The sequence below is a fragment of the Neovison vison genome, chromosome 14 (assembly GCF_020171115.1).
Source record: "Neovison vison isolate M4711 chromosome 14, ASM_NN_V1, whole genome shotgun sequence".
Taxonomy (NCBI): domain Eukaryota; kingdom Metazoa; phylum Chordata; class Mammalia; order Carnivora; family Mustelidae; genus Neogale; species Neogale vison.
The window spans coordinates 24,147,137-24,173,266 of record NC_058104.1 but is presented as its reverse complement, the minus strand read 5'-3'; the positions used below and the strand labels follow the sequence as shown (position 1 = coordinate 24,173,266).

General features: G+C 53.3%; 1 protein-coding gene across 7 annotated transcripts in view; it reads right to left on the bottom strand.

Moving 5' to 3' along the window:
• Nucleotides 1-26,130, bottom strand: part of CIITA (class II major histocompatibility complex transactivator) — a 45,799-nt gene that overhangs the window by 10,719 nt on the left and 8,950 nt on the right. For 2 of the 7 annotated variants that reach the window (XM_044233370.1, XM_044233372.1), the window contains exons 2-11: nucleotides 11,933-12,076; nucleotides 11,573-11,668; nucleotides 9,213-9,275; nucleotides 8,955-9,035; nucleotides 6,508-6,552; nucleotides 5,200-5,352; nucleotides 4,643-4,786; nucleotides 3,552-3,716; nucleotides 2,959-3,027; nucleotides 631-2,278 (exon numbers count right to left, since the gene is read on the bottom strand). In XM_044233370.1, coding sequence (XP_044089305.1) covers nucleotides 631-2,278; nucleotides 2,959-3,027; nucleotides 3,552-3,716; nucleotides 4,643-4,786; nucleotides 5,200-5,352; nucleotides 6,508-6,552; nucleotides 8,955-9,035; nucleotides 9,213-9,275; nucleotides 11,573-11,668; nucleotides 11,933-12,076 — 2,608 coding nt within the window. Of the gene's footprint in view, nucleotides 1-630; nucleotides 2,279-2,958; nucleotides 3,028-3,551; nucleotides 3,717-4,642; nucleotides 4,787-5,199; nucleotides 5,353-6,507; nucleotides 6,553-8,954; nucleotides 9,036-9,212; nucleotides 9,276-11,572; nucleotides 11,669-11,932; nucleotides 12,077-20,195; nucleotides 20,280-23,440; nucleotides 23,479-24,973; nucleotides 25,005-26,130 lie in introns of those variants that run through there. The other 5 variants (XM_044233371.1, XM_044233373.1, XM_044233374.1 and 2 more) reach the window with 4 other exon arrangements.

Below are 26,130 nucleotides of genomic sequence, written 5' to 3'. Positions count from 1 at the left end.
ATGGTACAGGACTTCATAGCTTGGGTGAAGTATATTTGGGGGGAAAGTGGGAGAGATTTTTCTGCAGATAAGGCTGAAGTGATCAAACAGATCCCAGAACGACTTAAATGAGCCAAGTTAAGGAATCGGAGGGATCTAGAATATGGCCAGATGCAAGTTCTAGGAAGACTGCTCTGATGGACAGTTGAAGATGAAGCAGAATGGATACTGGTTGAAGGGCTGCCTGGGTGGCTTGGTTGGTTAAGTGTCAGATTCTTCGTTTGGCCTCAGGTCATGATCTCAGGGTCGTGAGGTCAAGCCCCACATCTGGCTCTGCTCAGCGTGGAGTCTGCTTGAGATTCTTTCCTTCTCCCTCTCCCTCTCCTCCCCCACCTCTCTAAAATAGAAAAAAAAAATTAATTTAAAAACTCCACAAATATGGGTGGAAGACACTGTCCTTCACGGGCTGTGTGACCTTGGGCGAGCTGCTGTCCCTCTCTGAGCCTGGATGTCCTCATCTTGAAAACGGAAGGCATCCCTTCCACCTGCCCCGGCCTGGCGACCGTACATTCTGACCAAGACCCCACCGCGGTGCCCAGCGCCAGGACCAGCGCCAAGCCCACAGCAGAAGCGCTGCCCCCCTGCCCGCACCTGAAACGGGTGACACAGTGGAGTCCCACGAGGCTCCCCAGCCCAGCGGGGTCGATGCCAGTGCGGCGGAGGTCCAGGGAGAAGTCTCGGCCGGCCGCCTCCAAGGCGCTGTGCAGCACATAGGCGTTGGGCGGTGTGAGCCGGGTGCCCAGGAAGGAGAGGCGGGCCGGGAGCCCCTGCACCACATGCTGCCAGAGCCCAGCGTCCGCAGCCTCGTGGGCACAGTGCAGCAGCTCCAGCAGCCGCCCGGCCCGGAGCATCCCGGGCTGCAGCCGCTTCAGGTACCTGCTGAGCGCCTTCTGCTTCCTGGCCACCACGGCAGCCCCCGCCGGTCCCGCCAGGGCTCCGAGGCCATCGGTGTGAGGCTGGAAAAGCAGCCCAGCCAGGAAGCGTGGCACACCCTCCAGCCAGTTGTCATAAGGCCTCTTCTTCCTCGGGGTCAAGGCCAAGTACTGCGGCAGCTCCTTGTCCTTGATCTCAGTGCTCAGAGCCAGCCACACGGCCCCCAGGAAGCACTGCAGGAGGAAGCTGGAGAAGACCAGCTCCGCGTCCGGGGCCCCCGGGACAGGCTGCACCAGGCCTCGGGCCACGGCCCAGGCCCTCACCTCCGCTGATGGGAACTGGCTGTCCCTCAGGGTGCCACAGTGTCTGCGGCCCAGCTCCCAGGCCAGCCTGGCCAGTCCCACCAGGGCCCCCGGAGGGCTGTCGCGGGCCGCAGGGCTCAGCAGCCCCACGTAGAGTCCCGTGAGCGTGGAGGGCAGCTCGGCCTCGCCGCCCAGCTCCAGGAGGGCCTCGGAGAGCCGGCACACTGCCCGGCACACGGTGGGACTGTGGATGAGGCTGAGCAGGAAGGGCCGGCGGCGGAGGAGCGCCAGGGCTCGCTCTCGGCGCTCGGTGCCCCCGGCGCGCTCCAGGTAGCGGGTCACGTAGGTCTCGGCCTGCTGGGCGGAGAAGCCAGTCACCTCGAACAGGACGTCGGCCTTGCTGAGGCTCTGGGCCAGGCGGCCCCGGGGCCGGGCCGTGAGCAGTACGGTGCAGCCTCGCAGCAGCTTCCGCTGGAAGAGCCCGGCCAGCAGCCCCCGGAAGGAGTGCGGCTCTGTGGACACTGGTCCGCCCGCGCTGTGCAGGAGGCCGTCTTGGCCTTCGAGGCCCTCGAAGGCGTCCAGGATGAGCAGAACCCGGTCGGGCCTCCTCGAGACGTGGCTGAAGACCTCGTCCGCGGGCTGTGGCTGGGGGCCCAGGCAGAAGAGCAGATCCTGCAGGCGGTAACCGTCCCCTGCGCGGTCCAGACAGTGGCAGGGGAAGTAGAAGACGAAGTCGTACTGGGGCAGCTGGCCGCAGGCCCAGGCGCGGCTCACTTCCCGGGCCCAGCGGCTCTTCCCCTGTCCGGCTTTACCCAGCACGGCGATCACCTGTGTCTCTCGCGGCCGCCGGCGGTCCCCGGCAGCCAGCAGCACCTCGGCCAGACCCCCGCGGGCCAGCTGCCGCTCCGCCCAGTCCGGGGTGGCCAGCTCCCGCTCCTGGCTCTTGTCCCCGCTCCTCTCCAGCCGCGCCCTCACCAGCTCCACCTCCACCAGGATGCCTTCCGGGTCTGCGGGCTCGGCCCGGTACTTGTCCCGGAGGGAACGGCAGAACTGCTCCACGCTCTCTGCAGAGGCCCAAGGGTGTGTGTGTCTGTGCGTGTGTTGGGTGGGGACGGTGCTAGCCGCAGGGTGGGCCATCACCAGCCCCACGGCCACCACCAGCGTCTTGGTCCCCACCCGCTGCCTTGTGACACAGACTTCACTCATTCATTCATTGACTCTCACACCCCTCATTCACCTGTCTTCTCCCTTCCTTATCCGCCCCATCATTTACTCCCTAACCCCCTTCTTTAGCACCCTCGCTACAGAAAGTCCATGCGGTGGGGGGCGGTATTGAGAGTTAAGAGAGTGGAATCCGTGTATCTGGTTCAAATCCCAGGTCCATAGCTAATTACGGAGCATGTTATGGACCCTGCTACGGCTCCAGGGGTCCCCCAGGAGTCGCCGCTCTGCAAAAGGGGGATGATATTAGGGCTTTTTTTTTTTTTTTTTTTTGTCACGTGCATGATTCCATGTATCTGCTTAGAAGAGCTCACAGACCAGAGTGAGACTTGGGGCTCGGTCCTGGTCTCATGATCCCACCTCCCATCACCCCCGTGCCCAGAGTCAGCAAAACCAGATGCCAACCCCCGGCGTGGGCTTACAAGGGCGGGACCTCCGCACACATGATTTGCTCACAGAACAAACACAGGCAAAGGAGCAGAGACGTCCCCAGGGCACAGAGAGTCCGCCCTCTCTCACTCACCAGGCCATTTCGGAGGCTTGCTGGAGACCTCATGAGCCGCCAGGCCCTGGGTAGGGGACATCTGGTCCTCTGCAGATGAAGAAATTTGGGTGAAGGGCGTTCCCCGGGGACCTTCCTGCCTCAGGGACATTCAGTCCTCTCCGAAGGCAGAACCAGCGGGTGGGGGGGCTGGGGGTTGGGTCTCCCCCGAGACAATGGTCATAAGGGAGTGACCTGAGGCTGTATCCCACTCAAAGAGGCCTTTCTTGGGCCAGCGCTGCTTTACAAATTTTAACCAGTGCTTTAAAAAGCGCAGTACCTATGTAAAAACCGAGAATTTGCAGATTCTGCTGACTATTCAGAAGGTCTGACTGCACTGGGTCTGGTTCCGTGCCCGATGGCAAGCAGCGGAAGGCCAGTGGTCCAGTTTAGGTGGAACATGGGTTCTCCTTTGCCCTCCACTCCCTGCAGACCACCCTGCCTTGTTTTACCTATAAACACAGCCTGCCTGTCCTTGTGGACAGCTTGGCTCATGGACCTGATTGAGACGATGCCTTCGCCAAGGGCCTCTGTCCTGCTTCCTTTAACTCCCACGAGTCCCCCAGGGTCCTTACCTGTTGTATTTGCACGGGAGGTCAAGGCTGGTTCTGGCATGCCAGGAAGGTCAGTTGCAGACGGAGCAAAGGGGCTGGTAGAGCCGGGCCGATCTGGAGACTTGGGGAGGCTCTGCACAGCCGGGCCACTGGAAGGAAGCACTTGGCTGGCCTGGGGCATCTCGCCTATATTGGGACAAAGGGAAGGGTCAGAACAACCAGGTATCTACCCCGGGCCCCACTTGGGTCACCCCTCAATCCCAAAGGAGGCTGAGCAGCTTGGGAAGTCTGGGGAGGAGACTGGGGAACTTCCAAAGGAAGACCACTCAGGATAGGACTGAGGAAAGAACTCTGGAGTTAGCTCACCGCGACTTGGTTTCCTCATCTGTGAAATGGGCACAGTCTGTTACAGTAACACTCTTCGAGCTCTGCAATCAGTGCTCGTTGGCCTGGATGTCAGGTCAGGCATGTTCCCTTGCTTTGGGGCCACCAGTGCCTTATACAAAAAACCCAGCCTCCAACGTTTAAAGGGTGCTCTTGGCTAGGGTGAAAGTCTCGCCCACTGACTTCATCCTCTCTCCCAGCCCTGAGAGCCCAAAGGAGCCTTGCCCTGGGCAATTCACAGCTCCTGAGTGGGGGAGGTCAGCAGGGACCAGCCTGCCGATCAGGAAAGAAGGCAATTCCAAAAAAGCCACGCAAAGAGGCATACAAAACCGCTCGCCACGCTAGGCTAAGAGAGTGCAGAAGAACCTCCGTGACTCTTGTAAGCCTCTCATTTCGTTTGGCCTGTGAATGAGCAAGTATTGATGTGATTTTTAAATATAATAAGGTTTAACACAAAGAGGGAAAAAGGCAAATCTAAGGCTTAGTGGGGGAAAGAGATAGATACATAGAAAGCTACAGCCCCTGACTAGGTCCCTCACCTAGACTACCTCAGGGACCTCTGCTCTTATGCTTTGATAAATAGGAAAGGGGGTCAGAGAAGGGTGTTCTGGGGAGGGAGGATTATGAGAAGGTGTCAAATGCTTGGGGTTGGGGGGGATGGGGGCAGGGAGTGCTCGGATAGCCACAAGAGGGGGCAGGGTGGGGAAGGCTAGGTCTCGAACACTCACCTTGATAGATGACCATACTGGACATCCCTGTCCCAGGCCCTGAGATCTGCCAGAGCCCCTGGGGCAGAGAGGGGAGGCTGGGGACAATCTGGATGGGTCCAGCAGGAAGGCTGAGGCACCCCAGCAAGGAACTGGAAGGGGGCACTGCAGGAGACAAAGTCAGTGAGCACCAGTGTTCATAATCCCGTTCTCTGATTATGCAATTAAGACCTGACTCTCTTTCTAAAGGGCTCCACTGTCCCCCAGAGCAGCACCCAGCAGAGTGAGCGGGCAGATAAGGTGCTCAGCTCATAGCTGATGAACGAAGATGGTTGCTGGGCAAACGCCCTCATAGGAGGGGATTCCTGGCTCTATCTCTCAGGGAGGTTTCCTGTTGAGGCACATTCTCGGGCACAGGCTGAGCTGATGGGGACCCTGAGGGATGGGACAAGCTGGGAGGGATCTGGGTGGCACCAACATGGGGGGAGGGTTCCTGTCCCTGGTGGGCCTTGCTGTGGCCACTTTTCAGGCACCCCTGGGATGGAGGAAAACCCCCCCTCTCCAAGTCCCTAATATACCAGGCATCAGGACGGTCTCCTCCGGCCAGCACGGGCTGGATTCTGGCTCCTTGTTGAACACAGCAGGAGGTGACAAGCAGGGCAGTGCTGAGGAGTCGCTCACTGGCCCCACCAGGAACGTGCCAGTCACCACGGGCACAGTGACGGGCTCGGCTGTGAGGAAGAGGACCACGTTAGATCCAGGGGACCATGGGTGGGATCTGAGGGGGCGTCTGGCGGGGCCCTTCTGGGGAGGATCGCAGAAGCAGAGTGGATCTCTCTCCTGGCATTTGGAGGGAGCTCCTGTCCTCTTCTCAGCCCTGGGGGAAGCTGTTCTGTCGGCAACTTCCCTGTGCCAGGCAGCCTTCCACAACCCCCCTGCTCTCTCCCTGTCACTGGCTGTTGGGTCAGGCCCCTACCACCTTCCACAGCCAGCCTCTGAGCCCCTGGGGGGAACCCTACGAAGCCCCAAGCACTCCCCAAAGGAGGCAGGGTCTGTCCTGTGCTGTCCCATCTGAGTGGGGCAGTTTCTCTCCTCCCTTTAGTAAGTAGATCGAAGAGGATAGACGTTTGGATGTCAGATTGGGAGCTCTCTGAACACAGGAACTACTTCTCTGTCACCCCGGGGTCTTCACAGGCAGAGCTCCTGTCTCCGCCATCAGACTAAGAGATTTCCGAAGGCAGGAATCGCTTCTCCATCGTTCTGGATTCTTCAGGGGCGGGATCCCAGTCCCCCACCAGATCAGAACTTTCTGAGGGCAGGGACTAGGCGTCCCTCGTTAGACTGTGAGCTGTTTCCTCACTCTGGGCCACTCGGGGGCTAGGGTCCCCACCTTCACAATAACAGCTGAGTGGGATGAGAGGGGAGGTGGAGGGAGAGGACGCAGCCCCTGGTGGGGGACGGTGAGCCTGGGGAAGAGGCTCGCTGAGGCAAAGGGCTCTCGGGAGGCCAGAGGGCGCTGGGTGACCAGCTGACCCTAGGTGACTCTGCCCTCCAAAAGGAGACGTGTGGTCTGGAGGGGCAGTGGAGTAAGGCAGAAAGTGGGGCCTCAACTCTGACTCAGAATTTAAGAAGGGGTGTCGGGGGAGAGGCTTTGTAGAAGTTGGATCTCCCAGCGGCCTTTAAACGGCAGAGCAGGGGCAACGGAGTCATGACCGAATCTTGGTTTGAATCCCAGCTCCGCCTCTCACTGGCTGTGTGATCTTGGACAAGTGACCTCCCCTCTCTGAGCCTTGGCTTTCCACTGCCAGTTTGTTCATGCTCCTGAAGAGGCTGGCTTCCCTGCCTCGCACTCTGCACCCCCCCTCGGTGCACCCCACCCTGCTCACCTAGCTTCCTGTGCTTCAAGTCCACGGGCAGCTCCTCTGGGAAGGCTGCAAAGAGAACATCATGATCAGCCGCCCCAAGGAAGGTGTGGTCCTGGCCATGAGGGGCCCATGAACCCCAGCAGCCCCTATGGCCTTGCCTTTAATGGCTGGGAAGTAGCCCTGCAGCTCCCAGTCCCTCCCCTTCCCCTGACCCTTGCCACCCTGCTTGCCTGCTTGTGCCCAAACCCCACCTTGAAGACCCAGGGCAGTGAGGGACTAGAAGAGGCAAAACCACAAAGGGGACACAAGACGATTCTGAGTTTAGGAAAATAAAAACAAAAACAACAACAACCTGCTTGGGGTCCCTCCCTAGCCTGGTGGTTTTGCAACAGAGCCTCTGTGAGCCTTTTATTTTTTTTCTTTAAAGATTTTATTTATTTATTTGACAGACAGAGATCACAAGTAGACAGAGAAGCAAGCAGAGAGAGAGGAGGAAGCAGGCTCCCCGCTGAGCAGAGAGCCCGATGCAGGGCTTGATCCCAGGACCCTGGGATCGTGACCTGAGCTGAAGGCAGAGGCTTTAACCCACTGAGCCACCCAGGCACCCCACCTCTGTGTGCCTTTGATCACTCATCTGGGAAACAGGGGCGGAGCTTCCTACTCTGCAGGAAGGAACGGAAAATCGGTGAGCTAAGTATCGAGCAGTAGCACACTAGTGGGGAAAAGTCCTACGCGCCCCTCAGCAAGGGGCTGCTTAAATCACGGTTCACCCACCCAGCGAAATTCCACATGGCGCTGAAAGAGAACGAGAATGCCAACAGACCTACAGGGAAGGGTACTAGTGTCTGCAGTGTACTTTGAAATGTTTCCAATAAAAAACAAATGGAGGGCGCCTGGGTGGCTCAGTGGGTTAAGCCACTGCCTTCGGCTCGGTTCATGATCTCAGGGTCCTGGGATTGAGTCCCGCATCGGGCTCTCTGCTCGGCGGGGAGCCTGCTTCCTCCTCTCTCTCTCTCTGCCTGCCTCTCTGCCTACTTGTGATCTCTCTCTGTCAAATAAATAAATAAAATCTTTAAAAAAAAAACAAAACCAAATGGATGAGTGGATGGATAGAGGGATAGATGGCTAGACGGACAGAGGTATGTTAAGGCAAACATTTGCAGTATGATTCTTTCACCTTTATTTCATGTTGCAAAGCTTCACAGTAAAATGTTGGGGAAAATACCTATCAAATAAAATGAACAAAGCAAGCCAGCAAGAGGAATTCCCTGGAGGGGAACCAGCCAAGTAGGCTGTTTTCAGGGAGGCGAATTGAGGGCTTAGGGGACAGGAGTGGGAAGGAGATTTTTTTTCCCCACTGAATATCCTTGCACCTTTTGAATTTTTATAGCATGAACCTGCTTTATCTGCGGACAAATCAAGTAATAGGTACAAGTCTGATATGTGGTCTGGAACATAGTAAGCTCTCACTCGACTTTTCAGCCCATTTTACAGATATTCGCACTCGGTGGACAGTTACTGAGGTGTTACTGGAGGCCCTGTGCTAGATCCTGCAGGTGTAGTTCACAAGTAAGGAAGACAAGATCACGGTTCTCGCAGCAGGGAACCAGGCAAAAGGCAATAAATTTTAAAAAGTTCAGATGGTGACAAGTGTTAAGGGACGAGGAGATACACACACAAGGTGAAAATCAGCAAGGTGATCCATGTGGAAATGTGGTCAGGGAAGGCCTCCAGGAAGAGGTGACATGTTAGCCAAGACCTCAAGGATTCATAGGAGCCTGCCTAGGGATGAACTGGGAAAAGGGCCTTCTAGATAGAACCTCAAGAGCCAAGGGCACGTGAGGCCTGAGGCTGGAAAGGGTACATGAGTTCTAGGAATGGTAGGAAGCCAGTGTGGCTGGAGTATCCTGCCCCATGGCAAGCTTGGAGAGGTGGGAAGGGTCAGATCATATCTGCCTTGTGTATGTATTTGGTAGCCATTGGAGGGTTAGCAAGGCAGCAATTTGCATTTAAAAACTGATGGTATAAAAAGATGACTGCCAGTAAGGACAGATTAAGGAGAAAGGGAGACTGAGTAGGAGGCTCAGAGAGGGATAGGCACTTGCTCAAGGCCACAGAGTCCAGAGATAACAGACCCGGACCCATACCCAGTTCTTGCTGACTCTAGAATCTAAGGTTGAAGACACCCCCCTCAAAGACAGGGGTGACAACTAAGGATGAAAGAGAAGCCAGAGCCCAAAGGTCCTTAGAGACACACCTGGAGAATGGCCTTAGCCCCAGGGCTATCTGCTTCCTCCCTGGATCACCAGGGAGCACCAGTGAGGGGAGTGGAGGGTGGCACATCCAAACCCAGGCAGAGCAGACAGGACTTAACAAGGGAAGCCACTGGGAGCCACAGCAGGCTCTGGGGCCAAGGCAGGGCCAGGAGTCAAGCAGGCTGAGGTCAGATCTGAGAAGGGCTTACTCACGTCTTTTCTGACTTTTCTGCCCTGCTTCCTCCAGCACCTCCACATTCTCGCTGATCATTTCATCCAATCCTATGTGCTCTACTTTGGGGGGGAAAAAAAGAGACAGACTGCAACACACAGTCAGTGGATGCCCAAAATGAGCCTTCATTGTCCGTGTGCTGGGGCAGGATCTGATCATCCTTCGGAGGGAGGTCATCAGGTTGCTCACCAAGGAACAAGGAAGGAAATGCAGGCTGAGCCAAGAGTCCCCCAACTTACTGAAAATGTCTTTGCCCAGACCATCCAACTGGGAGTCCTGAAACACGTACTGGTCCAGTTCCGCTGCCCAGACAAGGAAAAGAACAGTCAGTCAATGAGTTTTCTTAATACCCACTGTGTGCCTGGCCTTGGGGTGGGCGCCAGGGAACTGTGACCCTCCAGCCTTGGCATGCATGAGGTGGGGGACTCAATCAGCATTTCCTGACTCAAAGATCAAATTAATGAAGGAACCCTGAACCTTCATGGGCTCTCAATCTGGTTGAAGGGATGATACGCATCCATGAAAACTTAACTATTGCTGTAAAGTAGTACAAGGCAGTGTGGTAGAGTTGTCATGGGCTTTAACTTTCAATCCCAGCTTGACCCCTGTTAACCCTACTAGCTGTGCAAGCTTGGACCAATGACTTAACCTCTCTGGGGCTCCACGTCCTCAGCTGTGTAATGAGAATAAGAAATGCCTACAACCCGAGGATGCATGGTGAGGATTAGAGGCTCTGCCTCTAAGTTAAAGCATCAGATACAGTAGCCAGGACACCACAGGCAATTAAGAAACAGTGGTTCTTTATATCAGATGGTACATGACTGGGAGCCCAGGAAAAGACAGCTATCACGGCAAAAGGGCAGAGGAAACAGCATATGGCAGCATGGGTCTTTCAGGGAGGGCTCCAGAGGGAAGGGATCTCAGAACCAGCCATTGAAAGATGGTCACAGTCAGAGAGGTGGAAAGCGGAGAGTTTGGGGCAGTGAGGACGGGGTGAGGAAAGGTGTTTGAGAAACTCAGAGACAGGTGTCTGCAGGAAAGATTCATGTTGGGGGAAAGGTAGGACTTGATTTTATCAGCAATGGAGAGCCATGAAAGGGCAGCAGTGACCTTGATATCTCTGATGATGATGGTGATGGTGGTAGTTGGGTCGGGGTGGGCGGGGCTCCCTTTGCAAATTCCTTTCTTTTCTAAACACTTTACACAGAGAAACTCATCCAACCCTCACCCATCCCATGAGGGAGGTGTGATTATTATACCCACCATGCACATATGGAAGCCATTTTCTACATATATTTCAAGATGTCTCAAATGATTGCATGCTCAGGCAAGAGCCTGGCTTTCTAGAAGCACAGAGAAAGCCCAATGATTTGGACGAAGCTTCCCCCTCCCCTTGCTTTGGCAGCTTCCACTTCCTGCAAAAAACCCCCCTAAATCCTAAGTAATGCTCAAACCTTCATCACTGCCTCCAGCTGTGAGGAATACGAAAGTCCTCAACACCAAACACTTCTGCTTCCTCAAGTAAGTTCCCAAGAAGGAAAGGAAGTGGGCAGACTTCTCAGTTCTGTAATTTTTGAGACACACAGTTACTACTCTCCATTTTCCACTTTGTGTGCAGCAGGATTAACTGTGGACTGGGGAAAGACTGGCCACATTCACGCTATGCACGACCTCCTGAGTTATGTGGCTCTTGCGTTGCCAGGGAAAGGGCCACAAAGAACAGTTGTGCAGGTTGTTGACTGCACAAGGTTGCCCAGCAAGAGGAAAAATGGGGGTTGTATCCTCCATAAGAGGGGGCATCTTTTTCTAATTCAACAGAGACTCTATGAGATAGTCATAAGGAGGGAGACTTTACCCCACTCCCCTCCAAAAAAACAAAAGCAAAAACCAACAGCAACACCTCTCCCCAAAGAGTCCTGCCCTTATTTTGAAATAGTAGCCCTTTTTAAACCTGCAGATAAGCCTCTCAGTTTAAGCTTTAGAGAACCTCCCCACCCTAGACACTTTCCTCTTCATGGTTAAAAAAAAGGACTTTGAAATGAGAAAGACCTAGCTTTCCATCTGGTGGCTGACCATTGCTATCTCTAATGCAGGCTTGGGTACATTCCTTTAACTCTCTAAGCCTTGATTTCCTCCTCTGCAAAAAGGAGATATTAATAGGATCTATTTCCTTTGTTGTTGTTGTATGGATTCAATGCAGTAACACACATACAGTGATCAGCGAGCAACAAATGAACCCAAATGGTAGATATTACAAATACTAGAGTCATTTGGCTTAGGAGCTAGGGAGAAGACAGGGAGGGGGTATATGGAGTGTGTGGAAGGAAGCAAGAAGAGCAAGAAATATAAAAAGGTATAGAACTGGAGGCAGAGAATATAAAAGACTTTGCCTGGTGGTCATTGGGCAAGAGGTCATCTCCCCATTTCCCTGGAGTCTCTTTTCTAGCTCTTGCTCTGCAATCCCACCCACCACCCCCTTGCCCTAATTTATGAGGGAGGAGCCTGCTGTGATTTGCGGTGAATGGGTGAGGTTAGCAAAAGAGAAAAAGGAACTCTTCTCCTCAACTGGCCTTTTTCTGGGTTCAGAATGCTTCCTCACCAATATTGGCATAAGCCTCCCTGGTCTCTTCATCACCTTCGATGTCACACAACAGTTTGCTGAACTGTTCGCAGTTGATGGTGTCCATGTCGGGTTCTGGAGGGAAAAGACCCACGAATGAAGCAGGAAAAGTCTGGGAAGAGGGTGGTGGGGAAGGAAGGAGAGGCGGTGCGGGGCTGGGAGAAGTGCCCTCCTGAAGCAAACAGGGGAGCGCTTGGAGCTGTCCGTGGTGCTGACCAGAGCTCGGCGGTCAGAACGTCGCCTGCCCAGCCTCCCCACACCCCAACCCCCAGTGGTTGACTGCCTCCCCGGAAGGCAGTGAGGAAGGACCTGGGAGGGGCCAGAGCAGGGATAGCCCACCTGAGCAGAGCTCAAGCTCTTCTCTAGCCAGGTCCGTCTGGTCATAGAGGTGGTAGAGCTGCAAGGGATCAGCACTACTGTTGAGAAGCTCCAGGTACCCGCCTTCTAGAGGCCCCAGGTCCATGGCAGCACACTGCCCACTGCCTGGAAGGGAGACACATTCAGTCAGTGCAGGGAGCATTGGAAAGATGTAGAAAATTAACACCCACCAGAGTCCCTAGCTGGGTCACCTGGGCAAGGCCAGAGTTTGGGAGAGCCGGAGAAAGTGAGCAGAAGTGCTCATTTGGCACTTCTTACACACTCCGGGCAGTGGTGAGAGGAAGTCCTATCTCGTTCCCCCAAGGAACTTATAATCACTCTGGGAAGATGCCCACCATACAGGAAAGGGAACTGGGGAAGTGTAGATTCAAGACCTCTTACACCTGGGAGCCAGGAGACTCAGGGTCCACCTCTGGCCCAGCTGTGGTAACAGTCGAGATCTGTAGAACATCTACCATGTGCCAGACACATGGGCTGGAACTTTCCATATCTATGAGGTAGATACTCTTACTATCCTCACTTTTCACATGAAGACGCTGAGGATCTGAGAGGGGAGATGATGGACCTAAAGTGACCCAGCTCCACGTGGAACCGGGATTTGGTGCTGGGGATTCTGATACAAGCATAGGCAATTAAGTGCTATGCTCTACCACCTTAGGTGATCTCGAACAAGTCTCTGCAGGAGTCGGGGCAGATTCTAAGATTCCTCATTTGGTGAAGGGCATATCAGACACCTTCGATTCTGCTTCATTCAACCTTCCAAACACTCTGGACATGTCCATGCAAAAACTTATATGGGAAATTTCATAGGTGCATAATTCATAACAGCTGAAACAGGGAAACAACTCAAGTTTCTCTCAATAAATGAATCAACAGGGGTGCCTGGGTGGCTCAGTGGGTTAAGCCTCTGCCTTCGGCTCAGGTCATGATCTCAGGGTCCCTGGATCGAGCCCTGCATTGGGCTCTCTGCTCAGCAGGGAGCCTGCTTCCCCCACTCTCTTTGCCTGCCTCTCTGCCTACCTGTGATCTCTGTCTGTCAAATAAATAAATTTTAAAAAAATAAATGAATCAACAAAATGGGATAAATCCAAACCATGGGGGGGCGCCTGGGTGGCTCAGTGGGTTAAAGCCTCTGCCTTCAGCTCGGGTCATGATCCCAGGGTCCTGGGATCAAGCCCCACATCGGGCTCTCTGCTCGGCAGGGAGCCTGCTTTCTCCTCTCTCTCTCTCTGCCTGCCTCTCTGCCTACTGGTGATCTCTGTCTGTCAAGTAAATAAATAAAATCTTAAAAAAAAAAATCCAAACCATGGAATACTATTCAGCCAGAGAAAGAATAAGGTATTGATACAGGTTACAACATGGATCAAACCTGAAAACATGATGATCATTGAAAGAAGCCAGACACAAGGGGCCATGAATGGTATGATGCCATTTATATGAAAGTGCAGAATAGGCAAATCCTTACAGATAAAGTAGAAAAGTGGTGGGCTAGGGTTGGGACAGAGTTGTGGAAAAAACCAGGGGGCAAATAATCATGGAGGTGGGGTTTCTTTTGGGGGCTGTCAAAAACATTCTTTAGCGAATGTGGGGATGGTTGTACCACTGTGTGAATATACTACAAAGACCACCAGCGGTGCATTTTAAATCTGTGAATTGCACGGGACCTGGGTGGCCCTGTAGGTTAAGTGTGCAATTCTTGATTTCAGCTCAGGTCATGATCTCAGGGTCCTGGAATTGAGCCCCATGTTGGGATCCCTGCTCAGCAAGGACTCTGCTTGAGACTGTCTTCCACTCTCTCTGCCCTTCCCCCTCCTCCCTCTCTCCCTCTTTCTAAAAATAATTACTTAAAAAAATAAATGGGTGGGCGCCTGGGTGGCTCAGTGGGTTAAGCCGCTGCCTTCGGCTCAGGTCATGATCTCAGGGTCCTGGGATCGAGTCCCGCATCGGGCTCTCTGCTCAGCAGGGAGCCTGCTTCCTCCTCTCTCTCTCTGCCTGCCTCTCTGCCTTCTTGTGATCTCTCTCTGTCAAATAAATAAATAAAATCTTAAAAAATAAATAAATAAATAAATAAATAAATAAATGGGTGAATTACACGCTATGTGAATTACATCCCAATAAAGCTGTAAACACAAAACAAAAACCAGCCTGGGAAGATAGGTATTATTGTCTCCATTTTGCAAATGAGGCCAAATAACATTGCTGATAACACACAGCTCTTTCTGGGTAGAACCACTCTGAAGCCTCATGCACCTGCCTCCGGGCTCCTGTTCCACTCCCTTGTAGCTTCATTTTCCAGACCTGCTGGAGGAAAACACCACAATCTGAGCAGCTTAAAACATCAGAGCCTTGAGGCACCTGGGTGGTTCAGTGGGTTAAGCATCTGCCTTCAGCTCAGGTCATGATCCCAGGGTCCTGGGATCAAGCCCTGCATCGGGCTCTCTGCTCAGCAGGGAGCCTGCTTCCTCCTCTCTCTCTCTGCCTGCCTCTCAGCCTACTTGTGATCTCCGTCTGTCAAATAAATAAATAAATAAAATCTTTAAAAAAAAACAAAAAAACAAAACAAACAAACAAAAAAACCACAAAAAACCAGCAGAGCCTTAGTTGCTCACTATTCTGCGGGCCAGAAGTCCAAAACCAAGGTGTTGCCAGAGGCTCTAGGGGACAGTCCTTCCTTGTCTCTTTTAGCTTCTGGAAACCCTCAGCATTCCTTTCCTTGTGACCATGTGGCCAGATCCCTATAATCTCTGCCTCAGTGGTCCCATCATCTCCTCTGCATGTCTCAAATCTTCTGCCTTTCTCTTAAAAGGACATTTGCCTTTGGATTTAGGGCCACCCGCAAAATCCAAGATGATTTTATTTCCAGGTCCCTAACTTGATTACACCTACAAAGACTCTTTCTCCAAATAACGTCACATTCACAGGTTCTAGGGATTTGATGTGGACATATCTTTGGGGGGGGGAGGGCATTCAACCTTCTAGACATGAAATGCAGACAGTTGCTGGAAGGACTCAGAGTTTCTTAGAAGAGGCAGGAGGGGAGCTGGCCTCGAAGGCTGGAGGATCTGCCAGAGCCTTCAGAGTGCCCCTGCCTGGGCCACAAGAAAGTGGAGGTGAAGTAGGAAGGACCATAGAGGGGAGGGTCAGAGAAACACATGCACACAATTCACCATCACCCTCCAGCTGCTTCTTTTCGTTGGACTCATTGAAAAAGCTCACTCCCTATGGGGGGGGTCTCTGCACAGACCCTGGATATCACAGAAAATGAACTTTCCAGTCCAACATGGGGCCTTGGCAGGGGCTGACTGTGGATAATGGGCTGGGGTGGGGAGGGCTAGGCTGCAGGAACCCAAACATCACAGACTTGCCTCAAAGGTCCATCCAGCCATGACTGGAGGAAGCAGAACTGAAAGATGGGGGCCCCCACCCTTTTCTTGTCATGAAGCCAAGCCTGGGGTTGGGGGAGGGGGAAGGAGAACTCCCACTCCTCTCAGCACAGTGGCCTGAGAATTAGAGAAGAAATCTGTTCTCTCCTGAAGGTAAAAGAACCCCCTCCCTAAACCTTGCCCGCTGCCTTCCTCCCCTTTTCAGTCTGTGGTATTTAGGGACAGCTTACATTGTAGCCATCTGCCTCTTTTTCCAGGCAGCCAGATCTGGTGACAGCAGCTCTGGATTGAGTCCAGGCATTTCACCAATGAGTTGGGTAACTTTGGTCAAGTTTCCCAAACTGTTTATTCCCAGAGTAACAGGTCTGCCAGGGGCCTTCAAGTCCAACCTTCTTCACTCTACAGAGCAGATGAGACCCTGAGAAGGGAAGCGACTTGCTCAAGGCCCCATTACCTGTCCCTGGCCAAGCCTGGACCTGATCTCCCCCAGCACAAGACTCTCTGTCCAGTGCTCTTTCTTGCCAATCAGAATGTTTCCATTCAATGAACAACCCCCAACATATCGAGGCCCAGGGTTAGGGAGGAACCAGGTCCTGTCACAGACGGGTGATGGCAGGAGGTGTCAATGGGGAGAAGCCTGAAGAATTGTAACCCAGCCTCACTGTTGAGGGCTCAGCTTCAAACTTTGGACAGCCTTCCCAAATGCGATCAGACCCCAGAGAAACACATGGACAGAAGATAAACAAGCCAACTTGTGTGAGCTTTGGAGTCAAGCTGCCTGCCTCTGAAACCATTCCTACCCACCACAACCTGGGCAAGTTCATTTTATCAACCTCCTGGAGCCTCAGTTCCCTGATCTGTAAAATGGGAATCCTAATCGGTAACTCACAAGGATCAGGGGAGTTAATTCTCCTAATGCCCTCAGAAAGGCCACCGGTGCTTGGTGAATGGTGGTTTAGAATGGCATCCATCATGTACATGGTGAGCAAATGCAGAGGATGGCCATGGTCATCATTATTATTATTATTAATGATCATTAATTTGCTTCTAACTTCTGTGAGGTTGATGAAGGGACCCCTTCTCTTTCATTTCTCCATAAGTCACAACATTGCAAAGCCAGCCTTTTTGTTCTTTTACATGAGGAGGACCCAGAGAGCCCACAAGAACAAGAAAGCCCCCAGAAGTGCAGCCTGGGAGGTCTGCTCATGTCCCCCATGGCTACCACTGAGAAGGGGATTGGAGAAAAGTCACCCACGGGCCCAGGTTCTGTGTCATTGGCTAAACCCAGACAAGAGGATGTCTGCTGTTGGGGGGCCTGGGTGGCTCAGTCTGTTAAGCATCTAACTCTTGGTTTCAGCTCAGGTTGTGATCTCAGGGTCTTGAGATCAAGCCCCGCATGGGGCTCCACACTGAGCATGGATCCTGCTTAAGATTCTCTCTCTCATTCCCCCTCTGCTTCCAACCCTCCCACTCATGCTCTGTCTCTTTCAAAGAAAATGAAGAAGAAAAGGTAGAAAAAGATGACGTCCACACTCGGATACCCAGAACACACACATCAGCACCTCCCTTCCAGCTACCCTAAGACGAACCCTACACTTTATGCACCTATCTTGAGTAGAAAGGGATCTCCAGCTCGTAATGGGATTCTGCCTCCATCCCACGCCCCCATCTGAGCTCCTAAAGAGCTCTAGAGAGAAGGCAGGATTTAATGCCCATTTGATAGACGAGGATACTCAAACACATCCATCAAATGGCTTGTCCAAGGTCGGCTGGTTGGAGAGTTTGAGTTTGAACCCTGGCTAGGAGGCATTAAGCAAGTGACTTCCCCTCTCTGAGTATCATTTTTTCCACTACTAGGTCAGGATAATGAAGCTTTCCTTGCGGGACCGCTGCAAGGCCAGGAGAGGCTCTTGGAGGCACACAGGAGGCCTACAGTCAAAGGAATCCCATTATGTTAAAACTCTGCAGACCTGGGGCTCATTTTTGGAGTCTAGTCTCCTCGTCTCGATCTCCCAAAGCCACGGTGCCTCCCATTCACGCCTAACTTGACTTATGTCTTGGTTTGAGTCCTCCCAATGTCCCTACAACCATGTCCCCTGTGTCTCTAGATGTTTAGGAACTGCCCCAAAGGCCCCCGGCTGGACTCTTTCCTCCATGTGCCACTCTAGAGGGGACATGGGACAGAGCTGGCTCAAATCACCCCACTGCAGAGGGCAAGTCCCCTTCAGCTGCCACCGCACAAGGCAAATCACACAGTCCTGGAAGGGCAGGAGCCTTGTCTGTCTAGCTCACCTGTCCCCAGACCCCAGCAGGCTCCTTTGCACGGCAGGCTCTCTCCATCCATAAAAGTGATACAGAACTAGAATCCACGGGTGCCCGCATGACCTGATGTGAGGATCTGATTCTGCTCAGTCTAACACACACATTTGTGATTCGTTTTCCCATTGCTCAGTTAAGGAAACAGGCTGAGAGAAGATGGGTAGGATCTGAGCCAATGGCCTGGCCCCAAAGGCACAGTTCTTCCAATCACTCTGGGTGCCCAGGCACCCCGGGGAGATGCCCTAGCCTGGTGACGAGGCATGGGTGACAAGACGATTTCTCCTTTTGAGAAGTTGTCTGGGGGAACAGCAGAGAAGTGGTCTGTGTCTTTTTGGTAAACGAGCAGTATTTTTAGAAGGTCCTCTTTGAACCCGCCCTTCCCTCCCGAGCTACCACGTTCCATGTCCAAGTTGAGAAAAAGTTCCTAATCTTCCGGCCACCAAAAGTCCCTTGGGACTTCATTTCTGTCCCCACTTTGTACTACACCACAGGCTTTGAAAGACCGTCAGCATCAAAATGGTTTCTGGAATAAACTCATTTCTCTCTCCCCCGAGGGAAATCGAGGATTACCAAACTGTTCTACCTCTTACTTAGGTAACCTGACTGCTGGTGCCTGCTGACGCAGTGGTCCCTCCCTGCAGCGGGGAGTGTGCCGAGTCGGGAGCTGTGCTAAATGCTCTAGGTGGATAACCTCATTCTACTCATTTTACAGAGGAGGACGATGAGGTTAGGCTCAATGTAACAGGTGATCTCTTCCCAGACAAGGGAGTGTATCCTTGAGGGTCTTGGGTGACCCTGAGAGGGAGAAAGGGGCACCTTTGCGTGGCGAGAAAAGAGCATGAGAAGAAATACTTCCTTGCGTGTTGACTCTTACCTCTCCTCCAGAGGAAGGAATGAAGATCTTTGGAACTGTGGGTCTAGACAATGGCGTTGTGTTCCAGCTCTGCCTTTGCCTTGAGGACTCTCTAGCCTTAGTTTCACCAAATGGGGGCTGAGCCCACTCAGTGAGGCTATTTTGAGATTCTGGATACCTCATTGCTTGTCAGCCTTCCCCCTCTATATTCCCCCAAAGCCCCCCTTCAATACCCCCTTGCTCCCCAACCTCACGACAAGCAGCTTCTGGGGGTCAGATGGTGGCAGGAAGCCAGGAGCCCAGGGCGACCTTATCTTCCCTGACCAACCCCCAGTCATTATCTCTGTGGGGCTAATTGAACAAAGTTCCTCTTCCCTTGCATCTTAGTCCTCAAGATAAATTATAAAAGACATACTGCACTGGGTTTCACCCAGATCTGTAAAACAATGATTTACTGAGCATCTCCTACAAACCAACCAACCAACCAACCAACCCCACTGGGCTCAGTTCTCCAGGGGGCCCTCAAGAGGTTTAAGTCCTTGCCAAGAAACTTGCAAAGCAGGCTCAGATGATATTTTAAGAGGGAGACAAATTGTGATGATAATAATACAGTGGTTAGGACTGTGTGCTCTGGGTTCAAGTCCCAGTTCCCCACTAACCATGTGCCCTCACGTAAGTTCCTCAGCCTCTCCCAGTTATGAACCCCACCTCATCTGGTTGGCAGAGTGCCTCCCTCATTATGTTGCTCTGCCTTGCCTAAAGTGACATTTCCAGAAAGTGCTACAATGATGTAAGTTTCCAAATAAAAACAACCAAGGTGCCACTAGATTGTGCACTGCTGGTCAAAAGAAGAAAGCTAGGAAGATGCCAAAGGTTGGCAACCATGGGCTTCTGTATGCAGGCTACCGTGGTGTACGGCCTGGAGCCTGTTTAAATACCAAAGGAGGGGGGGATGCCTGGGTGGCTCAGTTGGTTAAGCTGCTGCCTTTGGCTCAGGTCATGATCCCAGCGTCCTGGGATCGAGTCCCACATCGGGCTCCTTGCTCGGCAGGGAGCCTGCTTCTCCCTCTGCTTCTGCCTACCACTCTGTCTGCCTGTGCTCACTCTCTCTGACAAATAAATAAATAAAATATTTTTTTAAAAAAAAATAAATAAATACCAAAGGAGGCAGAGGTCCAATGATCTCACCATTCCAGGCTGGGGATAGATCTTGCAAAGAAATGCTCCCACAGCCCCACAGAGGACCCGTTGAATTGTTTGGGATGACAGCAGGTGGATGCCATCCGGGTGTCCGTGGCTGAAGGAGGGGCAGTCAAAGATTGCCAGCGTGACCCACGGAGGAGGAGGCGGGGTCAGAAGCGACAGACACGACGCACACCCAGCCACACAGCTCAGAGCGCACAGTCAGAAACAGAAGGAGCTCCGAGAGCCCCAAGCTAGACATGCAGGGGGACATCCAGGCACCTGAAAACTCAGTGGAGAGGTTCCAAGAGCACACGCAAACACAAGGACGCACCTCGAACGCATCAGAAGGCAAATCTCAGAGCATGAGGCACTGCCTAAAGGGGATGGAGGGCCCACAACCTCCCCTGCCGAAAGAGGGCTGCAGAGTATAGTTAAAAAGCAACCCAGGAGGAGCGTTTAGACCTTGGCCTCCTGCTTCCCTGACCTGACAGTTTTCACTGGCGTGATGTGTTACATGTAGCATCTGCTACAATATCGATGAAACCCATGAAGGGGCTGAGGTTGGGGTGCCCATCTACCAGCTGCTGGAGGGCAAGGGGCTTCTTGCTTCTAACTCTGGGCATAGCTCCAAGTCACACCTCTTCTCCAAGGGGAGCCCGTGTCCGATGACTGGGACCTGTGGGGTGCAAAGGTCCAGTCTGTTGCCTCAATTTGTAGTAACCCTGAGAGCTGTCCCAGCTCCAGTGCCCTCTGGGGTGGGGGGGGCAGGGTGTGGCTGAAGCCCCTGTAGAGACTATGGCTGGCACCCCAGTCCTGCTTCCTCCCTCTCCCTGCATGTCTCCCCCTCACCTCGCCTCTCCAATCAACCTCCCATGTGCAAATCTTCAATTCTGAGCCCAGTCTGCTTCCTAGGAACCTCACCGGAGGCAAGCTTATTCTGTTTTTCCACCAGGGGTCCTGGTGATCATATAGAACCCCACAAACCCCCCCCTCCGCCTCCACCTCTGAGAACTGGGACAAGCCACCTATCTAGTCTGGACCCCCACTGAGGACATGCACCTCGTGGAGACTTGGAAAACCTTTGGGATTTGCATGATAGCATCTCAGCTGGTGCCTGTGCCCAGACTGGCCAGTGACCCAGGGTGAGGGGTTCAAGGGGGGGATGCAGGATGAGAAGGCAGGAGCCCAGCAGTCAGAGCTACAGCTGGGGGAGGAGGCCCTGGTGGGTGCTAGTCCAGAGCGCCAGCCCCCTTCCGGCGGTCCCAGCCCCTCCCACCTCCAGGCGGCCTTCCCTCTGCATGTCCCAGCATTCCAAGCTGCAGTCAGTGACCTGGAAAGGAGTCCAACGAGCTTCCCCCAAGCCCCGCTCCTGGAAGACAACCTGAACCAGGAATTGGGATGGGGAGGGGAATGAGCAACCTTCGGCCAAGCCAGGTTGGCCTCTGCGAGAGGGGTTAGAGGCTCTGAGTCACAAACCATGGGCCAGCCCTGCCTGTCAGCATCCAGAGACAGAGACGAGCCATTGGCAGGTTTGGCTGTAAATCAAAACTGCCTGGAAAGGGTGCTGAGCGCACGGCACCCTGGCCCGACTCCCAGAGATTCTGTATTTTTCAACGAGCACCCTCTTGTGCCCCCTCGCACACGCACCTGCCTTGTACGGAATTAAAATGGGTTTTATTTTCAAGGCAGCCTGACTTTCCTCTTGCCAAGAAAACACCGCGCCACTGCTGGGGTGACTTTTCTTGAGCCCTAGGAGGTCTGCAATTCTCCTTCACCCAAGTGACCCTTCCAGACTCTCCATGGTCTGCCACCTTTCCACTTCTCCCCAGCTGAAAATCCTAGAACCAGACTTCACATCTTCCTCAATTCTTCTTCTCCTCCTTCCAAGAGTCCCTGTCTACCGCTGTGCCCTTGATGGAGCTGTCACCAGCCTCACACCCTGGGTGGTTACAGCTGCTACTGGGTCTCCCCCCCCTACACACACCGTCCAGTCTTTCAAGCTTCAGGTGTTCATCTGTCCCCTTTACAACTTTTGGGTCAGATCTGCCTACCACCTATTCCATAATTTGCCATAATTTGTGTTGTCCTTGACTTAACTATTTAAAGAAACAAATGTACTTATGTTAAAAGAAAACCCACCAGAATTGAAAGCAGGCGATCAAACACACACCGGTACACAGATGTTCGTAGCACACTCTTCGTAACAGACAATAGGCGTAAACAACTCAAGTGTCCATCAACAGATGAATGCAGAAACACCATTCTGTACACTAGAATCTTGTGCACTGGAATATTACTGAGCCATAAAAAAGAAGGACATGGCGACACCTGCTACAACAAGGAGAAGCCTCAGAAACATCATACTCTATGAAAGAAGCCAGTCCCAAAAGGACAAATACTATAGAATTCCACTTACATAAGGCACCTCGAGTGGTCAGCTCCAGAGACAGAACAGCGAAAAGTGGTGGCGGTGGTGGGGGGGAGGGGGCCGGAATGGGGAGTTCGCGGGTCCTGGGGACCAGGTTTCAGTTTGGGGCGATGAAAAGGTTCTGGAGAGGGATGGTGGTTGTAGAGCAGTAGGAACGTATTTATCACAGCTCAGTTGTATACTTAAAATGGGTTTGTTGGTAAATTTCATATTATCATAAAAAAAAAAAGGAAACTTTCTATCACTCCCTCACATGGTGGGGGAAAAACCCAGCATCACTTGCCACTAAAAACAAAACAATGTTGTCACAATAAGGTCAGCTGCCCTACCACTCTGCTAAAAAGTAGCACCAGCCAGGGTGAGTGTGGTCAAAGATGTCTCCTCACAAAAATGGGGGAAGGTGGCTAGAGAAAGAATCAGAAAAGCAAGGGATCTATTCCTCTCCAGGAGACTCAGGGTCAATTAACACCTCTTTGAGAACTGTCTGGGGACCACCCATCAGGTTTGTGTCAAAGTCTAGAAGCCTCCCTTCTGGGCACAACTTCGCTCCAGATCTTTCCATACAATCCCTCCAGGAGCTATAATGCTTACTCCTGTGACAGGTGTATTTTTGGTGACTTTGCCCAAGGGCTTCCAAGATGGTGCCCTTGTTTTAGCCATCTTATAGATGCACCTCGGAGACGGAAGTCATTTATCCGGGGTGACTGATGACGAGTTTGAAAGCCAAGTCCAGAAGCTTCCCTCTCTTCCTCAGGCCACTTCTCTGATTGCCTGGGATTGACTCCGGGCCATGCTGTTGAGTCCCTTTGCTAATTTCCTGACTACTCTTCACAAGGGACCAGGGATTGAGGTGTCAAGAGGTAGGACCAGGTCCCTGCCTTCAGACAGGGACTGTATCCGGATGACTCTGCCTACGCAGGACCTGCCCTGCATAGAAGGCTCACGCCTCTGTCCTGGCCCTGGACCGGGCACTTCACAGACTTGGGACTCAAATCTTGACCCTACCAACAGCTTGACTATGTGACCTTGGTTACCAAATCTCCTGGGGAAGTCCTCGGAGGTTTTATAACATGGTGAGAGAACAGGGTTTGGACCACATCAATGCCTTTCACTGCATGTTTATAACCTCTGGGCCTCTGGCATAGGAATCACCAGATAAATGGTGTAGCCCAGGCAGGGACCAGGAGCCCACATGCCAAACAGGTGACTCCCTTGTGCCGGAAGCCTGGGACCCCCTGCCTCTGTTCTCTCCGAGGATCTTTCCATTGTACATCCTGGAATTTTGGAAACCAGGTCCTTACCTAAGGCAGCCTGGGGTTCGGAAGGTGATTTTCTGAGGTCTCCCTCCCCGTCTCAGCTCCACCAGGCCCTAAAGCAAAGAAGCACCAATTTCCTTAACCTTCTGATTGGTTGGGAGTGTTTCTTTTCTGGGTTGGTGTGGAGAGGGGTTTTATGGATGGAGGGCACCTTGCCAAAGTTAGGAAAGCCTGGCTGCAATTGTAAATGGGACGCTGGGGAGAGCTGGGCGTCTATCTTCTGCTCTGTGACACCTTGGATGGGGGGAGGACGTGGGACTCAGAAGCGACCTGTGGGCTTTAAGGCAGAGCGAGGCATGGCAGTTCCAATTCTGGCATTCTGCGTCCCCAGAGACCTCCCCTCCCACACACCTATTACTGGGGCTCCTTGGTTTCTCTCTTTGGAAGACAGGGCTCGGCACCCCAAAGGGAGGTGGAGATATCAGCCCTGTCAAAGCCATCCCAGAAAGCTGCGCCCCACCCCCACCCCAGATGATCAAAGAGAGGCTTGGAATTGTATTAAAAAAAAAAAAAACAAAAATCCATAAGAGACTCCGTTTTAAAGTTCCATTTTCCTTTCTAACTAATTAACTCTTGAACTGGCAATTGCTTTTACACTTGTTTTACAAGCAGCTGCTCATAAAAAGTCAACAGAACAACTAGCATTCTGACCAGATGGGGACAGGAGAGTTCATACCTCCAAAGGTCAGTTTCATTCGATAGCACCAACAAAACAATAAGATAATCAGCAGAAGGGGCTCAACCAGTGAGCAGGACATTAGCAGGCTTTTTCTCTGCTCTTCATCTAAATCATGTCATCACCCTCTCCTTTCTCATAAAAACCACCGGCTTTCCCCACCCAAGCAAGATGCTTTCCTGTGCTCCACGAATTGCAATTCTGAGACCCCAAATCAAGGTCTTTGTTCTTTTCCAGGTTAGCCCCCCAGGGGGAGAGACCTGAGGATTTCCCCAGGTTGCCCACTAAATGTGGGGGGCCCCCCATAAGCTTTTCTGCAAGGCATCCCCCCACCCGAGGGCCAGAAACCTGCACTGCTGGGTCAGAGCGGTGCTATGATTCAACTGGAAAACTGAGGCTCAGAGAAGGGCGGCCAGAGCCCAGGGTCCCAATAGAGGGACCTGTGGGTCGCTCTCTACGGCGCACCCCACGGCGGCTCTCCAGACTCTAGGAGGCGCGGAGGGTGTGTGAGTCCCGGGTTTGGCTCCCGCGCTGGGCTCCGCTCCGCACGCTCCTCCCGCGCCCCAGAAGTGCCGGCAGCCGTCTGCCTCCCGCCCGCCTCCCCTTGCCGCGCGCTCTGGGCCCGGCGACCCTGCGCCGCTGTCCGACTCCGCGCCCCCTGGTCCCTGTGTTCCAGGCTGGGGATGCTGCAAACGCGGACTTTCCTGGGTCTGCACTCCGCACGCGCCCTTTCCCTTCCTCCCAGCTTTCCTGTGTGACCTCAAGAAAGCAGCTGCCAGCCTCTGAGCTCGATTGCCCGGCCAACTTTCTGGGGTGCAGGGTGGGAAGCCCTGGTTACCTACCGCCGCTCCCCGGAGTCCCGCGTGCTCCCAGTGCTTCCTGCCGGCTCTGGGGCTGCTGCGAAACTGGGACGGGTCTGTTGGCCAGCCACCCCACCTCACCCCCCTACAGGCGCCCTTTTCTCTTTCACTTTCTCTCAGCGCTGGGATTTGAGCCAAGCTGGGGAGTAAGCAGGCTCCCTGCACCCACCGCGTGCTTTCTCCCAAGCACCCAGCTCACTGTCCCAACACTCATGGGCACTCCCAGAGCGTCCATCAGCTCCTGGAAATGGCCAGTCCCCTGCTTCTGGGGAGCCAGAACGCCTGGGGGGTAAGCCAATTGCAAGCACTGACTCGTGGGCTGTTCACCCTGGCTTTGGGGTGGCCTCCATGTGTCTCTAGCTCAGCCCAGCTATGAAGGTGGCAAACCACCCTTACAGGCAACGCGGACCCAGAGACTTGCTCAATGAGCCATGCCCTCCTGGGAAGCCAAATGCCCTCCAGAGGCAAGAGAAAATGCCTCCGGAACCTTTGTGGGCTGGAAATTCAGCCTTGACAAGCCAGCCTCCCCGTCACCACATCCTTGGGACTACATTCCTCCTGAGTTTTCCTCTTTCGGAGGTCCTGGACCTCAGCGCCACCCACCATGAGACTGTGGGGAGGGCACTTCCCTTCCCAGGCTTGGAGTTCCTGTCTGGAATTGAAGGGGTGGGTCGAGGTCACTCCTGACCTCTCCTTCCCCATCAAAACTCCTCACAAGCTCTATGCAGCAGAGCTGGCAGACACGCCGTCAACGCGTGGGTCCAGAGGAAGACATCTCAACGGTGTCTGAGGACAGGAGTCTCATCCCTCCGAAACGCACTACACATCGACACCAGCAGTGCTGGGCTTCTGTGATGATCTTTGGTTCCTACAATGTGCCCAGCAGTGTGCCGGACTTTGCTTCCTCACCATTACCCTGTCATAGAGTTTTTAACAGCCCAGGAAGAGAGCCTCAGAGACAGTTGGGGACATATTCTGCATCACATCCCACCCAGCCAGCAACCAACCAGGATTCAGACCCGCCGCACTGACTTCAGAGCTGGGGCCATCCGTCTTTTTGCTCCCACTTCTCCCCCAAAACAGAATTCAGAAACTGGGGAGAGGCGAGCATCTGTCCAGCCGGCTGGGGCTCAGCAGCT